This window comes from Bufo bufo, chromosome 11 (genome assembly GCF_905171765.1).
Source record: "Bufo bufo chromosome 11, aBufBuf1.1, whole genome shotgun sequence".
NCBI lineage: Eukaryota > Metazoa > Chordata > Amphibia > Anura > Bufonidae > Bufo > Bufo bufo.
In genome coordinates, this window is record NC_053399.1 from 50,669,488 (window position 1) to 50,685,815 (window position 16,328).

General features: G+C 44.2%; 1 protein-coding gene across 1 annotated transcript in view; it reads right to left on the minus strand.

Moving 5' to 3' along the window:
* Nucleotides 1-225: 225 nt before the first annotated feature.
* Nucleotides 226-16,328, minus strand: part of SPRED1 (sprouty related EVH1 domain containing 1) — a 53,708-nt gene continuing 37,605 nt past the window's right edge. The window contains exons 3-6 of the mRNA XM_040412147.1: nucleotides 14,884-15,052; nucleotides 12,342-12,394; nucleotides 3,052-3,201; nucleotides 226-1,793 (exon numbers count right to left, since the gene is read on the minus strand). Of these exons, the coding sequence (XP_040268081.1) occupies nucleotides 1,149-1,793; nucleotides 3,052-3,201; nucleotides 12,342-12,394; nucleotides 14,884-15,052 (1,017 nt within the window). The 3' untranslated portion in view covers nucleotides 226-1,148. The remainder of the gene's footprint in view (nucleotides 1,794-3,051; nucleotides 3,202-12,341; nucleotides 12,395-14,883; nucleotides 15,053-16,328) is intronic.

The following is a 16,328-nucleotide window of genomic DNA, read 5'->3' on the forward strand; positions in this document are numbered from 1 at the left end:
GAAGTGCGACACCCCTTTAAGAGTTAAGCCAAGGGGGACAATAATGGGGCGGCAAGGAGGGGTTGCTAGATAAGACAGACTATGACTGCGGGTCTCAATACTATGCTCGGAACGGAGTGAACACCTGCCTGCCTTGTGTGAATACGACCTAGCAAACCCGATTCAAATAATAGATTCTGGTCATCGCCACATCCCAGAAGAATAACGAGACACAAAGAATTATCCGACACTTGTGTTATATTCTATGTACCAGAGTGTATAAATAATGTGACATAACACAGGTAGATTGGAGAAACAGATAAAAAGCGGAATAAACAATAAACCATCAGGAAAAAATAAAAACCAATACATTGATAAACAGCTTGGTTTAACCATTCAGCTGCCGGAGACACTACTGGTCACCCTACACAGCAGCAAGACTCAGCCCTAAAACCGGAATGTCCCAAATGTCAAAAGGCAAACAAAAGGGAAGCTGGGTAAGAAACTTTTCTCCCAAAAATTCATAAAATTTTCTTGTACCGTACATTTAGTTAAATATAGACATTTGTTATTTATACATAAAATCACTTGAATAAAACTAGAAATTATTTCGTTCCACTAAAAATTCATTCAGATACTGTGTATTTGTAGGTCATCCAATCCACACTGTTAGTTCAGTCCCAGAATTATTATTAACCTGCGAGGAGAGCAGATGGGGGCGTGGAACAGTATACATACAGATCTATAGATTTCTCCATCTTTGTTCTAGAATTCCCCACACCTCCGCTCTCTCCCAATAAACATTCAGTTTCCCTCCATTCCACAAACACTCTTATCTCGTGGGACGTCTTGTAGGTCATAGGTTACAAGATGATTGAATAATCTGCATTCATACCGGAATGGCAAATAAAAAATAAAATAATATTAATTACAAAAAGGAAAAAAATAAAATAATATTTATATATATTTATATATTTATATATATCTAATGCAAGACTGGCACTGTTACATATTCTCGCTGGTCCTATCTGAACGCAGATAGTCCCCCACGGGGGTTCAGTCCACCTCATATGATCCACTTAACGGTATCACCGAAAACGGCTCATGTCGGTTCCAGCAGCCACCTGGCAAATGAAGGAATTCTTCCTGGGGTTTGCGGAGTCGCCGTGTCATCCAGCTGCTTTGTGCTTACCCCCGCAGCAGCCGCACATCTCCCCACAGTGGTGACAGGCTCGTAGAGGGAGGTAGCAGCACATACAGGGGGCGATGAAGGATAGAGTGATTAGAGCCAGCCAGCGCAGGCACAAGTTCTCATCAGAGGCATCACAAGAACAGGGGTCAGAGAAGTCTCCTTCCGAATCTGACATGCAGTGGTAGAGCATGCTCTCGGCACACAGCATGCAGCTGACCTGATAGATGCACCTCCGGATAGGATCCGGAGCATCCTGGCACTTTCCCCTCCCATTCTCTTCATGGTTGAAGCGCTCCTGGCAGTACACACACCGGGAGCGTTCTCCATCCTCTTTCCTCCGCTTTTTCAGAGAGGATGTTGGCTGAGTCTTAAAAACGCCAGATGTTTTTTGCTCCTTAAGCGAGTCTCTGCCGTTAGCAGGAGAATAAAGATAGTTGTTTTTTTTATTATCCGCCTTGGTAAAAGGAGCACTTATCTCATGTTCCTCGTGCTCGGCGTCACTCTTCCATATGTCAGGGTGGCGATAGTCCGCGTAGCGTCGAATGATGATGTCACGAGGGTTGATGCGCACAATCTCATCTTCATCCTGGAAGCTGACGTGGCGGAGGGGCTTTAGAGGAACCTGCAAAAGATGGTGTCCAAGGTAAATGATTAAAGTTGACATCATAACTCAATTAGGTTGCTTACAGTGACTCGGAGAACTAGTGAGACAAGACTATAGAAGACTTAAACTTCACCCTTGGATCACAATCCAGTGCTACAGAGGTGAAGTGATGTAGCCAGTAGTTGTTATCTGACCATCTGTTAGCAGGATGAATCCCATTAAACCAGGCAAAGGGTTGATCCTGCTGAGTAAAACAATTCCTCATTTACGTAAAGTTAAAGGGATTGTCTCACCTCTCATCGCTAGGATATGCCCCCATTGTCTTATAGGAGCAGGTCCCACCTATATCGGGAACGGAGTCTTGCAAAGTGGTGGCTGGAGGACTCTGGTCTGGTCACCACCAAGCGGTCTCCCGATAGAAGTGAATGGGTGCACACCACGCATGACCGGCCAACGCTCCCATTCACTTCTATGGGCCCACCGGAAATAGCCGAGCTATTTTCGGCAGCCCCGTAGAAAATTAATGTAGGGTGGTTGCGCATGCGCAGTGCTCCCTACACGCCTTTCGGGGCTCTGTGCTCGATATAGGTGTGGGTCCCAGCAGTGGGACCCACAGCTATCAGACAATGGGGGCATATCCTAGTTCCCTGCAGGGCTACCACAAGGGAGAACAAAACATTACACGATGCTCATTGAAATCAGGTTCTCCAGAGCAAGAGCCACTCTTGTGACCAGTCCTGCTAACAGAGGAGGTCCTGACAGAGAAAACCATCATAGGGTATTTGAACACGAGTTTCCCAAACCAGACAATCCCTTAAAACAATGGTTCATGCAGACACCTCAATCATCGTTTCTGCGCAGCAAATTGTTTCCGGACCAGTTATAGTCCGAGCAGTGATGGGGCACTGGTGAGTAATGCCCCATATCTAAAAAACAAAAACGTATACCACATACCCACCCCTTCAACATCTGTACTGCAGCCAAAAGACCCAGCAGCCCGCAGCTCTAACGAGCTGGACTTGGAAGACCAATGTTCATTTCTGAATAACCGCAGACACTTAGAGTGGACGTTAAAATGTGTGTTTTTTGGCCGTGTGAAACTTAAGTATCTAAACCCTGTGGGTATTGGAGGAAGTCTCCAGAGCTGATAATAGCTTGTTTACTGTCTTCACTGCTCACTGTGGAGGCAGAATGATGCCGTTGATAAAGCTAGCAGTCCTAGAGATGGCCTACATGGCTTCATCCACCCAAGGCTTTGGTAAGCTAGCTGTCTCACCTGGGTGTGCATATAGGCTCTTCTGGGATTAAGGTTCTCAAATGGAGAAGGTCTTATGGCAGAGCTGCGATATAGTTCATCCGTTGGAATGGAGTCACGATGGAAAAAGGAGTCGATGGTCTGAGTGCTGCAATGTTCTTCTTTGTTCATCTATGGAGAGGACAGAATAAGATAAATCCCGATAGCCATATTCACTCTTTGGTAAAGGTGACCATAAAACACCACAAGAAAATAACTGCTGAAAATAATAACCCATACATTACAGGATAAGCAATAACGGATACCACATGCGCTTGTATGCCATGCGTGCTCTAAGCCATTCCATAAACTAACCGTGAAGCATGCCCATGATCCTAGGACACGTTAGCTGAATTACATGCTGCAAGGTGATCATTGTGAAAAATGATTCTGTTCGTTCATTCCTTTACGTGGGCTACTTCTGAACAGGACCTATTTGCAGATATTAATATTTCCATTTTTTGGAAAATGCTCATTACTATAAAAGTGTGACCTATATTCTATGCTACCGTATGAGAATGCGTTGCTGAGAACACAGGAAACCACGTGAACTGAAAGACTGTAGTTGCCATCCATATCCATGCTGGCAATTTTAATCTAAACTGTCCACAGATTTGACCGTGCTAAACTTCTGACAGCACTAGGTAGAGGCGGGAGAGAGCAGTGCAAACTTACCTTTTATTATCAGGAGTAGTGTGAATATGAAGTGTTATTCTGCTCCTGCTAGTGACCAAGGTGGAGCTTCACTGCGAGGTGCTCTCTGCACTGAGCTGCTTCACAGCTCCTCTCCTCTGAGTGGTGGTAGTAGTGGTCTCCTGGCTGGAGGCTACTGCTATCACTCAGATCAGAGGCAGGGGTGTTCCTGCTCAATACTAATAGCAGAAAGCACTCTGTGATGAAGCTCTGCCCCCAAGACACGTGCATGAGCAGAATCAGACACAATAAAACTGCATAGTCACTCTACTCCTTATAATAAAATCTCCACAAAAGTTATGTTTGTCCTGCACTTACATGCCCCTGCCTACTACTGCCAGCAGTTTAACATAGCCAAAACTGCTGTCAGACTCCCTTTAATATATCTTTGTAGTAGATGCATCTCTAGTTTATCTTGTACAGAGCTCCAAATCCTCTGCAGAGTCGCATATTTGAAAAGTACCACTATTCTAGACCTAAAAAAAAAAAAAAAACATCACATGGTGTTAGAGGTGGGGATTCAAATTGAGGGGAACGCCCACAAGGGACAGAAGTACTGCAGATTTTTCCAGGTCTGTCTGCAGAGAATACACCGTGCAGAAAACAGTAGCAGCAAAGTGGCTGAAATTTGAACAAATCTTATTCATGTGCTGTGGACATTTCTGTGCAGAAAAATTTTGCTGCAAGTTAGCCATGGATTTTTCAGTCCTGTGTTGACATATGCAGAATGGTTGGTTTGGCTGAGGATAATGTATTTATTTTAAACCAAGATTTACCTTTTCTTCCAAAAGCCAATATATCAAGGCAATTTTGGACCATAAAGAGCCTTTAGCTCGAGGCTGTTTCGGAATAAAAATAATTTGATCTGCTGGGCGCTATGAAAGGACTGGCTTCTTTGGGCTGTAGGTATTCAGTCACTGACAATCATGGTCATGGCATTCTACATGTAACAGACTACAGTAACATTCATTTAGGATTCCTTCAGAGAGTCCTCTGAAGTTTCCTTAAATATGGTTGAACAGGACTATATATGAAAGCTATTACAAATCTGGGGCATGTAAGCATTCTGTGATCTTGGGGATATGGCAAAATCACCTAGAGACTGTGTACGCCCAAATCACCTAGAGACTGTGTACGCCCAAATCACCTAGAGACTGTGTACGCCCAAATCACCTAGAGACTGTGTACGCCCAAATCACCTAGAGACTGTGTACGCCCAAATCACCTAGAGACTGTGTACGCCCAAATCACCTAGAGACTGTGTACGCCCAAATCACCTAGAGACTGTGTACGCCCAAATCACCTAGAGACTGTGTACGCCCAAATCACCTAGAGACTGTGTACGCCCAAATCACCTAGAGACTGTGTACGCCCAAATCACCTAGAGACTGTGTAGAGCCCTCTAACTATCGTCTTCATGAACTATAGATGGTCAATAACTGACACATTCCCTAAAAACTAAATTCTTTGGATCTGAGTAACCTCTATAGTCATATGGCAAAAATAAAACAATACTGCAGGACATTGATCCACAAATAATGACATCAGGAACGACATGTATCCCTCGGTGCAATAGCACCATACTAAAGTGGTCCATGAAACTTCTAAGATCTCACAAAGATGACTATTTCATGGGAGCAACCCAACTAATTCCTGATATCTTCCCTTGAGCTATACAGTCATCAAGGTTTGACAGCAAAGGTGTCTGCCATAGAACATGCCTACTCAGCTCATGTTTTTGAGGAAGTCAGGGAAGTTAGCTGTTGGTTGAACCATTGGGTGTCCAATAATGTGTATGCACAGCATAGGAACGAACCAGGATGCGACTCCAGAACCTATAACATGTACCACAAACAGCATCTAGACTTTACATCACTTTTCTACTTCAGTAAGAGATAAACAAAGCCTAAAATAAACCATTAGATATTGCTGCATACATACTCTGTAAAAGCAAACTAAAGAATTAGGATATGGTCAAGGAGATTCCTCGTCGGAGCACTTACACAAATATATCAGGAAGTGCTTAAATAGCCATTCTGGTATATTCAGTAGTGTTAAATTAGAATAGCTCACTGTGGTAGCTAGGGTATTTCAGCAATGTGGAACATCAATGCAGCTGCTGCGTTTTGAATCCTATAGTTTAATGACAGAATACAGACTGCCATAAACAGCAGCCTGTTATCTGAAGACAATATAGCAGAGAGATCATTTATATGTTATATTGCCTATTACAAACATAATGTAAAGACTTGGGTGTTGGATCACGAAGAACCAGAGAGGACCTGCTAATGGTGGCTTTTATTTTATTTTTATTTTTCCAAGATCTTTATACTGATGACCTATCCTCTGGATAGGTCATCAGTATCTGATCGGTGGGGGTCCATCACCCGGGACTCCCGCCGATCAGCTGTTTATAGAAGGCACTGGCGGTCTCAGTAGTGCCACGACCTTCTCTCAGTTCACCATGCACAGCGCCATCCATTTGATATTGGCTCTTCTTGGTATCGCACCTCAGTCTCATTCATTTCAAATAGGGCTGAGCTGCGCCTAGGCCATGTGATGGATGACCGTGACATCACATGGCCTAGGGAGAGATGTGAGAAGGCAGTGGCGCTAGGCACAGTTCAGCCCCATTGAAGTGGATGAAACTGAGGTGCGATACCAAGAAGAGACAATATCAAATGGATGGCGCTGTGCTTGGTGAGCTGAGAGAAGGCCGCGGCACTACTGCGGGCACAAGTGACTTCTCAAACAACTGATCGGTGGGTGTCCCGGGTGTCAGATAATGATGACCAATCGAGTGTATGTCATCAGTAAAAAAAAAAAAAAAAACTGTAGGAAGACCCCTTTAACAAAATTTCCATCTGTATATATAAAAAAAAAAAAAAAATAGGCAACTGTCTCTTTAATATCCTCAGTTTTACTGTGATTGATAAGCTCAGAGACTGCTTGCTCCAATGCTCCGAGATATGATGTCTGAAAAACGGACCATTTGCTGCAGAATTGAGGGGCAGATGCTGAGGCGCTGAACGTTACTGCATCCGGTCCCACCAAAGAGCTGAACACTGCGAGAAACGAGATGAACAGACACAGTTCTATGTAGTCACAGGCAAAGTATGGAGCTGCAAATGAGTGGGCAGCAGCATGCCAATGAAGACCCACTTTATAAACAAGGCGACGTTACCATGGAAACACTCCATGGCGACACAGCAAAAGACAAGAAAAAAAGAGAAAAACACAGGAGAAAGAATGAGACAGAAAAGTGCTCAACTGTTTCCATTACGCTACGGACTTGGACAAGATGTAATATAACATGGCAAGAAGCGTGCTAAGATGACGGTTTAGCCTTTTTAATATCATTGCTACTTAAAGGGATTGTATCACCCTATCGCATCCCCTTTCCATACGATCTATTAAGGCATGGTGACATCATGGGGGGTTGGAGGTGGTCTCTATGAACTAGAGCAAAGAGCTGGTCATCTTGGCCCGCCATTTTGCTAAATGTATGGCTTATGGAAACTCCACCCAATGATCACAACTGAAGGCCCAAGTCAGAAGCTAGACCTGTAATGATCAGCTGATAACCAAGCCTGTTTATTAAAAAGAAAGGGGTCATCTTTGTCAGACAACCCCTTTAATAACACAGCAGATTTATAGCGTGTGTGGTGGCAATTAAACAAGGTTTTCTTGAATTGACTAGACAGTGTTACAAAGACATACAAAAATGAGAGATAACAGACTTACAAGAAGGTCTCACATTTCACAAATAACTCAGAAATCTAATCCTGGTGTTTCTCTACATCTACACAGATGAGTTTCTGACTCATCTTTGTCAGCGTTGCCAATTTGTTCTCTCTATGCTAAGCACCCATTTTGAGCAAGAAGGAGACGGCAGAGGGGATCTAGGAGCAGCAATCTAACTGAAGGCTTTACATCCTTGAGCTGTCCATATCTACAGAGCATGTCCTATTCTGGTCCATGGCGCAGGATGAATGAGAAAAAGACCTCTGTCCAGTGGTTTCTCTAAAACAGGGATCAGCAACCTCCGGCACTCCAGGTGTTATGAAACTACATCTCCCATCATGCACACTTGCTTGGTTGTTCTCTGAACTACCACAGAAGTGAAAGGAGCATGCTGGGAGTTGTAGTTTCACAACAGCTGGAGTGCCAAAGGTTGCTGAACCCTGCTCTAAAAATACTGGATTTAAAATCACAATGGTGAAAGTAAAAGAACATAAAAATAACCGGTAGGATACAAATAATGTGTTTCAAGGATGAGCTCCTTCCTCAGGTACTGGACTTCCTTAGTCCAGAATCTGAGGAAGGGGCAAAGCCCCGAAACGTGTTATTTGGACCCTACTGGTTGTTTTTATTTTACTTTCACCATTGTGATTTTAAATCCAATTTTTTTGGAGGAGGCACTGGACAAAGGTCTTTTTTTTTTTTATCATCCTGTACCCGACATATTCTCCATCCTTGGACCTTTAACAACACCATCCTGGCGTGGAAGACCAGGTCCAGCCAGCTAGCCTCCTATTCCATGCCAACAAGCATATATGCATTTTGGTTGTTGTGAGCACTGACAACATCAGTAGGTGAGCAACCTGTTCTAACTCCGTCTCTGTTGGGTATCACTCTAGGTCTACGTTATGAATTTCTCTTTAGCTTTATCTATTCTGGTCCATGTCTCAAGGAAAATGAACCGTCTCCCAGCGGTAACCAGGTCCATGTCCTATGCTGGCATACAGATCTACTGCTGTATTAAAAATTGTCCAAGTCTGAATAAGGCCTAAAAGTGCCCATACAACTTCAATAGCTCATTCGGCTGAACGCTATCTCTCAAGTCAACCATGCACATACCTGCCCGGCTGAGCATGTGTTTTCAATGGGAAGGGAGCAGAAAGCCGCTGCCAGACATGTCTGGTGGCTCCATATCAAAAGAACAAACGGCTCAAGCCTTGAAATTCAACACACCGGATCCTTCTCTCTCTAAACATCCACTATCTCCCCATACACACTGGAGTATCAGATGCTCCCGCAGGGCTTAGATCACAATAGTCTAATGCAGATGGGGACTTTAAGGCTCTGTGCAGGATTTATAGCCAGATAACACCATGCTTCCACAAACCATAACTATGGCCCTCACAGATGGGGGCTACCAGTGAAAATACTATGGATGTTAACAAATCTTACTTCTACTGGTCTCACAACTCAGAAACCTACTGTGCCTAAGGCTAGCCATACATATTAGACAGGTGTCGACAAAGTACTCTCATTTGGCCAACAGCATTCTCTCCTGTGAACCCCTGACACATGCCGCTCCATTAAGTGCGCATGTGTTGTCAAATCGAGAGAGGGGAATAAGCCTTTGTCAGACTCCTATCTCCCCGGACAACAAAAGGATCAAGCATCAATTAGGGGTACACACGTCAGGTTTCACAAATCATGGCGCTATTGGATCCTTTTCTAAGGTTCTCTTGAATACAGGTTACTGCTGACTTCAGAGAGGCAGTGTCTCTCTATCCCCCCAGTTGCTCTTTTCCCTCGCCTCCCTTGAATCCACCCCCTCTTTTCTCTTCTTCTCTTTTAACTCTCATTTTCTTCATATTGTCTTTCCCTAGCAAACGCCCGGTCTAATCAGGTTGGGTGTTCTTATTTACTTTATATGTACAGTATGACAGTGAGCAATATTGCATAGGCCGCACAATCGATCGACCTGGAAGCCCATACCATCTAAAGGTTGAGAGGCCCCCATACACTTTGGTTCAAGACACCTATTTGTATACAAATTAGCTCTCCTCCATTAGGAAGAAAACTGTCCCTCTATTGCAATTGGTAGGTAGCAATCTTGTATGTCAATGTAGACACCTACAGGTAGCACCAGAGAGACAATTTGCATACTACTTCCCAGGGATCATTGCAGGTAAGATTCCCGAGAGCAGCTGGATCTCCTCAAAGAGAACTTGCACCCTGCACAAAGAGAACCAGTACCTTCCTAGACCTGGGTCCTATTTGTAAGTCATTTACACAGATGCCAATGGATAAAAACCATTTCTGGACCATTCAGGCATCTCTGGTGTCACTACAGCTGGCTGACAACCATACTTCATGTGGTACTCAACACAGAAGGTGTAGATAGGGTTCAATGTACAATCTCCCTTTAGAAGGATATGCCTCATGTTAATCAACCCAGGGGAGTCTTGTAGCCGTGATCCCCCAAAATATATGGTCATAAACATATCATAAAGGTGCTTAACATCTAGATTGAGGTGTGCTGGTGGGATTTTAGCTGCAGTAATGTAGAAGGTAACTGAAGTATTCAGTTCCATGTCATACATACAGTATATATCAGGGATCCGCAGTGAAACAACAACTCCCAGCATGCTCCTTTCACTTCTGTCGGAGTTCAGAGAACAGCCAAGCAAGTGTGTATGATGGGAGATGTCGTTTCACAACACCTGGAGTGCCAGAGGTTGCTGATCCCTGGTATATAGGATAACGGAGCCATAGCTTGTCATGGGAACCTATGAGATGAATATCTTCTTTGGCAGTGACACATCAGTGAGCTTCAGTGAAACAAGGAAGACAGTCCATGTTGGTCTTCCCTGCATTTCCCTATGTTAGTATCACTGCTTTGTAATTGAACAGCCTATTGCTTTATAAAACTCCACTGTACAATATGGATTTGGATCCATTGGTTTCCTTGCTGTATTGAGGAGGGATGTCTGACGTTTCCTAGCACATGTACTGTCACGACAGAATATACAAGCATGGGGTCTGGCCTGTCCATCAGGCCGGGGGTCTTAGGTCTGAATCCAACCAGAAGTAACATCTGCATGGATTTTGTATTTTCTACCACACTTCAAAAAACATACAGATACATTTACTGGATTCCTATGAAACTGGACTTCTATATGTCTATCTCTGCGCTCCTGGGGTACAAGTTGGTATTTTTGTGTCCAGCATTGTGAATTATGTTGGTGCTAGTTAAAGGGGTTTTCTGGGAGTAAAATACTCATGACCTACCCTCAGGACAGGTCAGCAATATCAAATCAGTGGGGGTCCGACTCCCAGCACCCCCACAAATCAGCTGTTTGAAGAGGCCATAGGGCTCTGGCCTCTTCCTAGGCCGGCGATGTCACGTTCATCCATCACATGGCCTACGTATGGCTCACTCCCATTCAAGTGAATGGGCCTGGGCTGCAATACTATGAATGTACGGCCGCACCGAGTGCTGGGACCCTTTCAAATAGCTGATTGGTGGGGATGTCGGGAGACGGCCCCCACCCGATCTGATGCTGAGAATAGGACATCGATATTTCATCTATGGTAAAGTGCAGATGTCCGGATCCTGCAGACTTCTTTCACACTTCCATAGGACCTGTAAACCAAGTACGGAATACTAGTTGGGGGGAAAGAGCCTGCACCTTGCTCACTGCCAGCTTTTAATGCACTTCGGAAATCTGCTTTCTCCCAGCTGCTGGTAGAACAATTATGGTACTGTGGTTGCTATGAGATCTGTGCGATTTCTCCCCAGCTTCCCCCCTCTGAAGCCGCAGTTCTGTGCAGGGGCTGACAAGTCTGTGGAGGAGCTATAAAAGTGTCTCCAGCTGCAGAAATGGCAGCCAGATGAGCAAGGAAGCTGGAGTGGGGGAAGGGAAGGACATGGAAGCATTCCCTCCCCCCCTCCGCCCACTCCCAGCGCACAGAACTTTTCTCCCGTCACCCTTCAGCATCCTGCAGGCAGCCAGGAGGCTATATTTACTATGGCTGCACCCAGGCCAGCAGGAAGTGGGAGATTGGGAGATTACAGTATATTGCCGAGACTTTAAAACTTAATCTCTGCTCGCAGAACACTGGCCCGGGGACACAGGAATCCATGAACTTGAAGGGGAAAAAAAACAAAGGAAGGGAAAACAATTCGGGAAGGAAGAGAAGAAAGTGAGGACAGAGCTGGAAGGAAGATGTAAATAAGACGATAGAAAACAAAGTTGCAAACAAGGGAAAAACAAATACAAAATTCAGAAACACAGAAATTATTTTTAGATCTGGTTGGTATTTTACACACTCTAATCTGCTTCTTATAGCCAGGAACTCCGACAAATTATTATTATTTTTTTTTTTTAAAACTCAGACTGGCTTCTTCTACATTCATTTGGTATTTGTCACGCCAGAAACATTAGCGACTCCATCACAAGACACTAATTAAATCCCCGGCACCAAATATTAGCCTGGAATCTCTTTGAAAAGACTTGCCGTGTCAGTCATTCATACTGCAGTATTGTTCCGATGAAACGCAAAAGTTTTGAGGTTTTGTTTTTTGTTTTGTTTTTCCATGTAAGACATACGTCAAGTGTCCATTTGCCTCCAAACAGCAAGAAAAGTTCGGATTTTGGAAAGTTCACCGAGCAATTAGATAATTGCAATAAATGAAGTCCAATCACTCATACAGACTCCAGACAAGGCTAAAGCTAAACTTCAAACACTGATGATAATTGTCCATTTATCTTCCAGAGATTATCGCCAGAACCCCTCCCCCACCTTTATTTCTGGCAGCAATAATTAGAATCATTACATACCTGAGATCCTTCCTCTGATCCAACATCTGATTCCCCATGAGATGTGGGAAAACCTGCACACACCAAAAAAATAAAAAAAAAGACTTACGTAGTTAAGCACTGGAAATATATAGTCTTAAAGTATAATCTTGAAAAAAAATATATATAACAGACGAATGCATCTCTGGCCCTGGAAATTAAAGGCTATGGGCACACTTTCAGCCATCTTTCAATTGATTTAGGCTACTTTCACACTAGCGTTCGGAGCGGGTCCGTCTGATGTTTCATCAGACGGATCCGCTCCTATAATGCAGACGTTTGCATCCGTTCAGAACGGATCCGTCTGCATTATAACTTAGAAAAATTTCTAAGTGTGAAAGTAGCCTGAACGGATCCGTCCAGACTTTACATTGAAAGTCAATGGGGACGGATCCGTTTGAAGATTGAGCCATATTGTGTCATCTTCAAGCGGATCCGTCCCCATTGACTTCCATTATAAGTCTGGACGGATCTGCTCGCCTCCGCACGGCCAGGCGGACACCCGAACGCTGCAAGCAGCGTTCAGGTGTCCGCTCACTGAGCGGAGCGGAGGCTGAACGCTGGCAGGCGGATGCATTCTCAGCGGATCCGCCTCCACTGAGAATGCATTAGGGCCAGACGGATGCGTTCGGGGCCGCTTGTGAGCCCCTTCAAACGGAGCTCACGAGCGGACACCTGAACGCAGGTGTGAAAGTAGCCTCAGATGTATTTTACGGTAAAAAAAAACATTTTGCAATAGGTTTTTATTAAAAACTTAGTTTGGCTTTAGCGGCTTTTGCGTTTCACAATACAAAGCAGCTGCAGAATGCTGTTCTGTGATAAAACCACCAGACTGGCTTGTCTAATGACTCAGTGGACAGCCTCTCCCTCCAAAACAATCTTCTAAGCAAATTTATGATCCAATCAAAGTCTGAGGGACTTCACTGTGAACAGTGTTCTGCAGTTTGCTATGTATTGTGAAACTCAAAAGCTGCAGAGACCGAACAAAGTATAATTATTAATAAAAACCCATGACAAAGAGTTCTAGCCCAAAATGAATCCATTAAAAATATGTCTCTAAAGGTGTCCATAGCTTTTAAACTACAATGGCACGTACAACGAAATTCCTCTAATATGGCATCTGAAATTCCAGGAATTCTGATATTCCATCATATGTTTAAACTGTATATAATATTCAGTGATTGGAGCATGATTTAAGCGGGGAAAAGCTGTGTGAGTGGCATCATAACTGGGTTTAGAAAACCAAAAGGTCTTTACAAAAATTGCGCCACTCTTGTCCATAGGCTGTGCGTGGTATTGCACTTTATCAGCAGGTGGAGCGTACAATCTAAGGGTAGCCCTTTTAAAGTCTGCACCTTTAGAGACGTAACAGAGGCCCCTTTTAGCACACTGAACAGTAAAGGTGGCTCCAGACCTAATCAGCTGGTAATACTACTCACTTGCATTCCCCTGTGTACAACACAATACCTGCATTGTAATGCACAGAGAGGACTCCTAAGCTCCAGCAATATAATGTAGAGGATTGTTAGGGCTTGTTCATTATCATGAGCGGCTTTTAAAAAGGACCTGCCACTACTTTAATAAATGTCTATTATTAAGTGCATTTTCCAAATGCTGGCGGCCTGCTGAGTGCACCGATTTTTGTTTTCTTCCTAGCACCCCCCGTTCCCAAGCTGGAGTCCTAATAGTTCTATGTTATCCCTCAGTCCATTACTGCTTTGCCGAGGGGGGGGGGGGGGGGGTCTACCGGGAGCCTTCAGTCCATCACGGACAGTGTCGGAGTTGAGTCACAGTGATTAGACAGCATCAAGGGGACGACAATCATTCAACCTGGTAGCCGCCACTTTGGCAAAGCAGCAAAAGATTCTGTTTTTCCAAGGATAGAAATTTTGGGGCCCTGGACTATATGTCAATGTACTTCATCTACATTTGTGGTGGCAGGTCCTCTTTAAACGAATTCTCTCACTTCAGTAAGTTGCATTTATCATGTAGAGAAAGTTAAAACAAGGCACTTACTAATGTATTGTGACTGTCCATATTGCCTCCTTTGCTGGCTTCATTCATTCTTCCATCACATTATACACCACTCGTTTCCAGAGGTTATGGCCACCCTGTAATCCAGCAGTGGTGGCCGTGCTTCCACACTATAGGAAAAAAGCACTGGCCTGTCTGGAGGCTGGGACCGTGCACAGACACGCATGCGCAGCAACTCCGGCCCGACCACCTCATATTGGCGCTAAAGCGGTGGACGCGATACCTGAAAAAAAATCTGTGTATAATGTGATGGAAAATGAATCCAGCCAGCAGAGGCTGCAGTATGGACAATCACAATACATTAGTAAGTGCCTTGTATTAACTTCCTCTACGTGATAAATGCCATTTGCTGAAGTGAGACGACACCTTTAAGGTATTTACCGACTACTGCAGTTGGACGCCCCGTCTTTGAGAATAAGGATGTATCCGCTGCCCATCTGTATAGTAAGAAAAAGCAAAGCCAACAGGATTGTCAGTAACACGGGGATACCTTGAGTGAGGTCTTCAATGGCACGGCGTATTCCCCTATCAAAGGCTCTTGCATCTGCTGGACTCTGGAATGTGAGGCCAAACTTCTTGTCTCCAATCCTCCAGTGGTGGAAAGTAGGGGTGACTTTATTATAGACCAGTTCCCTCTTCAGAACACACTCCAGGACCACCTAGAGAAAGGAGACAAGTAATTATAGACAACAAAAGAAGCTAAAAAGTCCTATAAACCATAACACAACATTCCACTTACCGGCTGTCCCAATCTTGAACAAAACGGCCAAAAGTCATGCAGCCGACGACTTGAGACTAACACAAACTCAGCACCGGGGTTTTTCCAACCCTAAGCTTGTCATACACTTTAGAGAACTGCCAGCCCCACATACACACTTGGCTCAGCCGAGAGGGCATGTGTCAGAAAACCACTGCCCAATATGGTGATGGCGTATGTTCTATGACAGGGGTTAGCAACCTCTGCCACTCAGCTGTTGTGAAACTACAACTCTCAGCATGCTCCATTCACTTCTATGGGAGTTCTGAGAAAAGCCAAGCAAGTGTGCATGCTGGGAGTCATAGTTTCACCACACCTGGAGTGCCGAAGGTGAACGACACGATCAGGCATGTTGAACACCAACATGCTTGATCTCTCTTTCCTGTGATGCCCACATTAGATGGTGAGCCGATCCCGCTGAAATTGGGGGGCGTGAAAAATTTCCTTTAATGTTACATTTCAATGCAATTCTACATGGAAAATTAGTATCTGATTACAATCTGTAAAAGGATGAGATTTGCTGAAGATCTGACACGTGTGAGGGATGAGAGGACCTCTCAAGTGCCCATTTTTAGGGGTAAGTTAAACCGGCCACGTTGAATCTTTTGGCCAATCCACTTGTTTCCCTTCCATTGAGAAGAGTTTCTACGGGATCATAGAACAGAGAACATGTCCTGACCTCAGAGGCAGCAGTTGGAGGAGGTCCTCTCTATGAATGACATACATTTGTAACTGCCTGCTCACCATGTCTCCTGCATCTATACAATAGAAGATAGGCCACAGTCTGTGTCAGTGCACACTGGGAAGTCTAAAGTTTCATTCACACTCCTACAGTCAGGTCCATAAATATTGGGACATCGACACAATTGTAACATTTTTGGCTCTATACACCACCACAATGGATTAGAAATGAAACGAACAAGATGTGCTTTAACTGCAGACTGTCAGCTTTAATTTGAGGGTATTTACATCCAAATCAGGTGAACGGTGTAGGAATTACAACAGTTTGCATATGTGCCTCCCACTTGTTAAGGGACCAAAAGTAATGGGACAATTGGCTTCTCAGCTGATCCATGGCCAGGTGTGTGTTATTCCCTCATTATCCCAATTACAACGAGCAGATAAAAGGTCCAGAGTTAATTTCAAGTGTGTTATTTGCATTTGGAATCTGTTGCTGT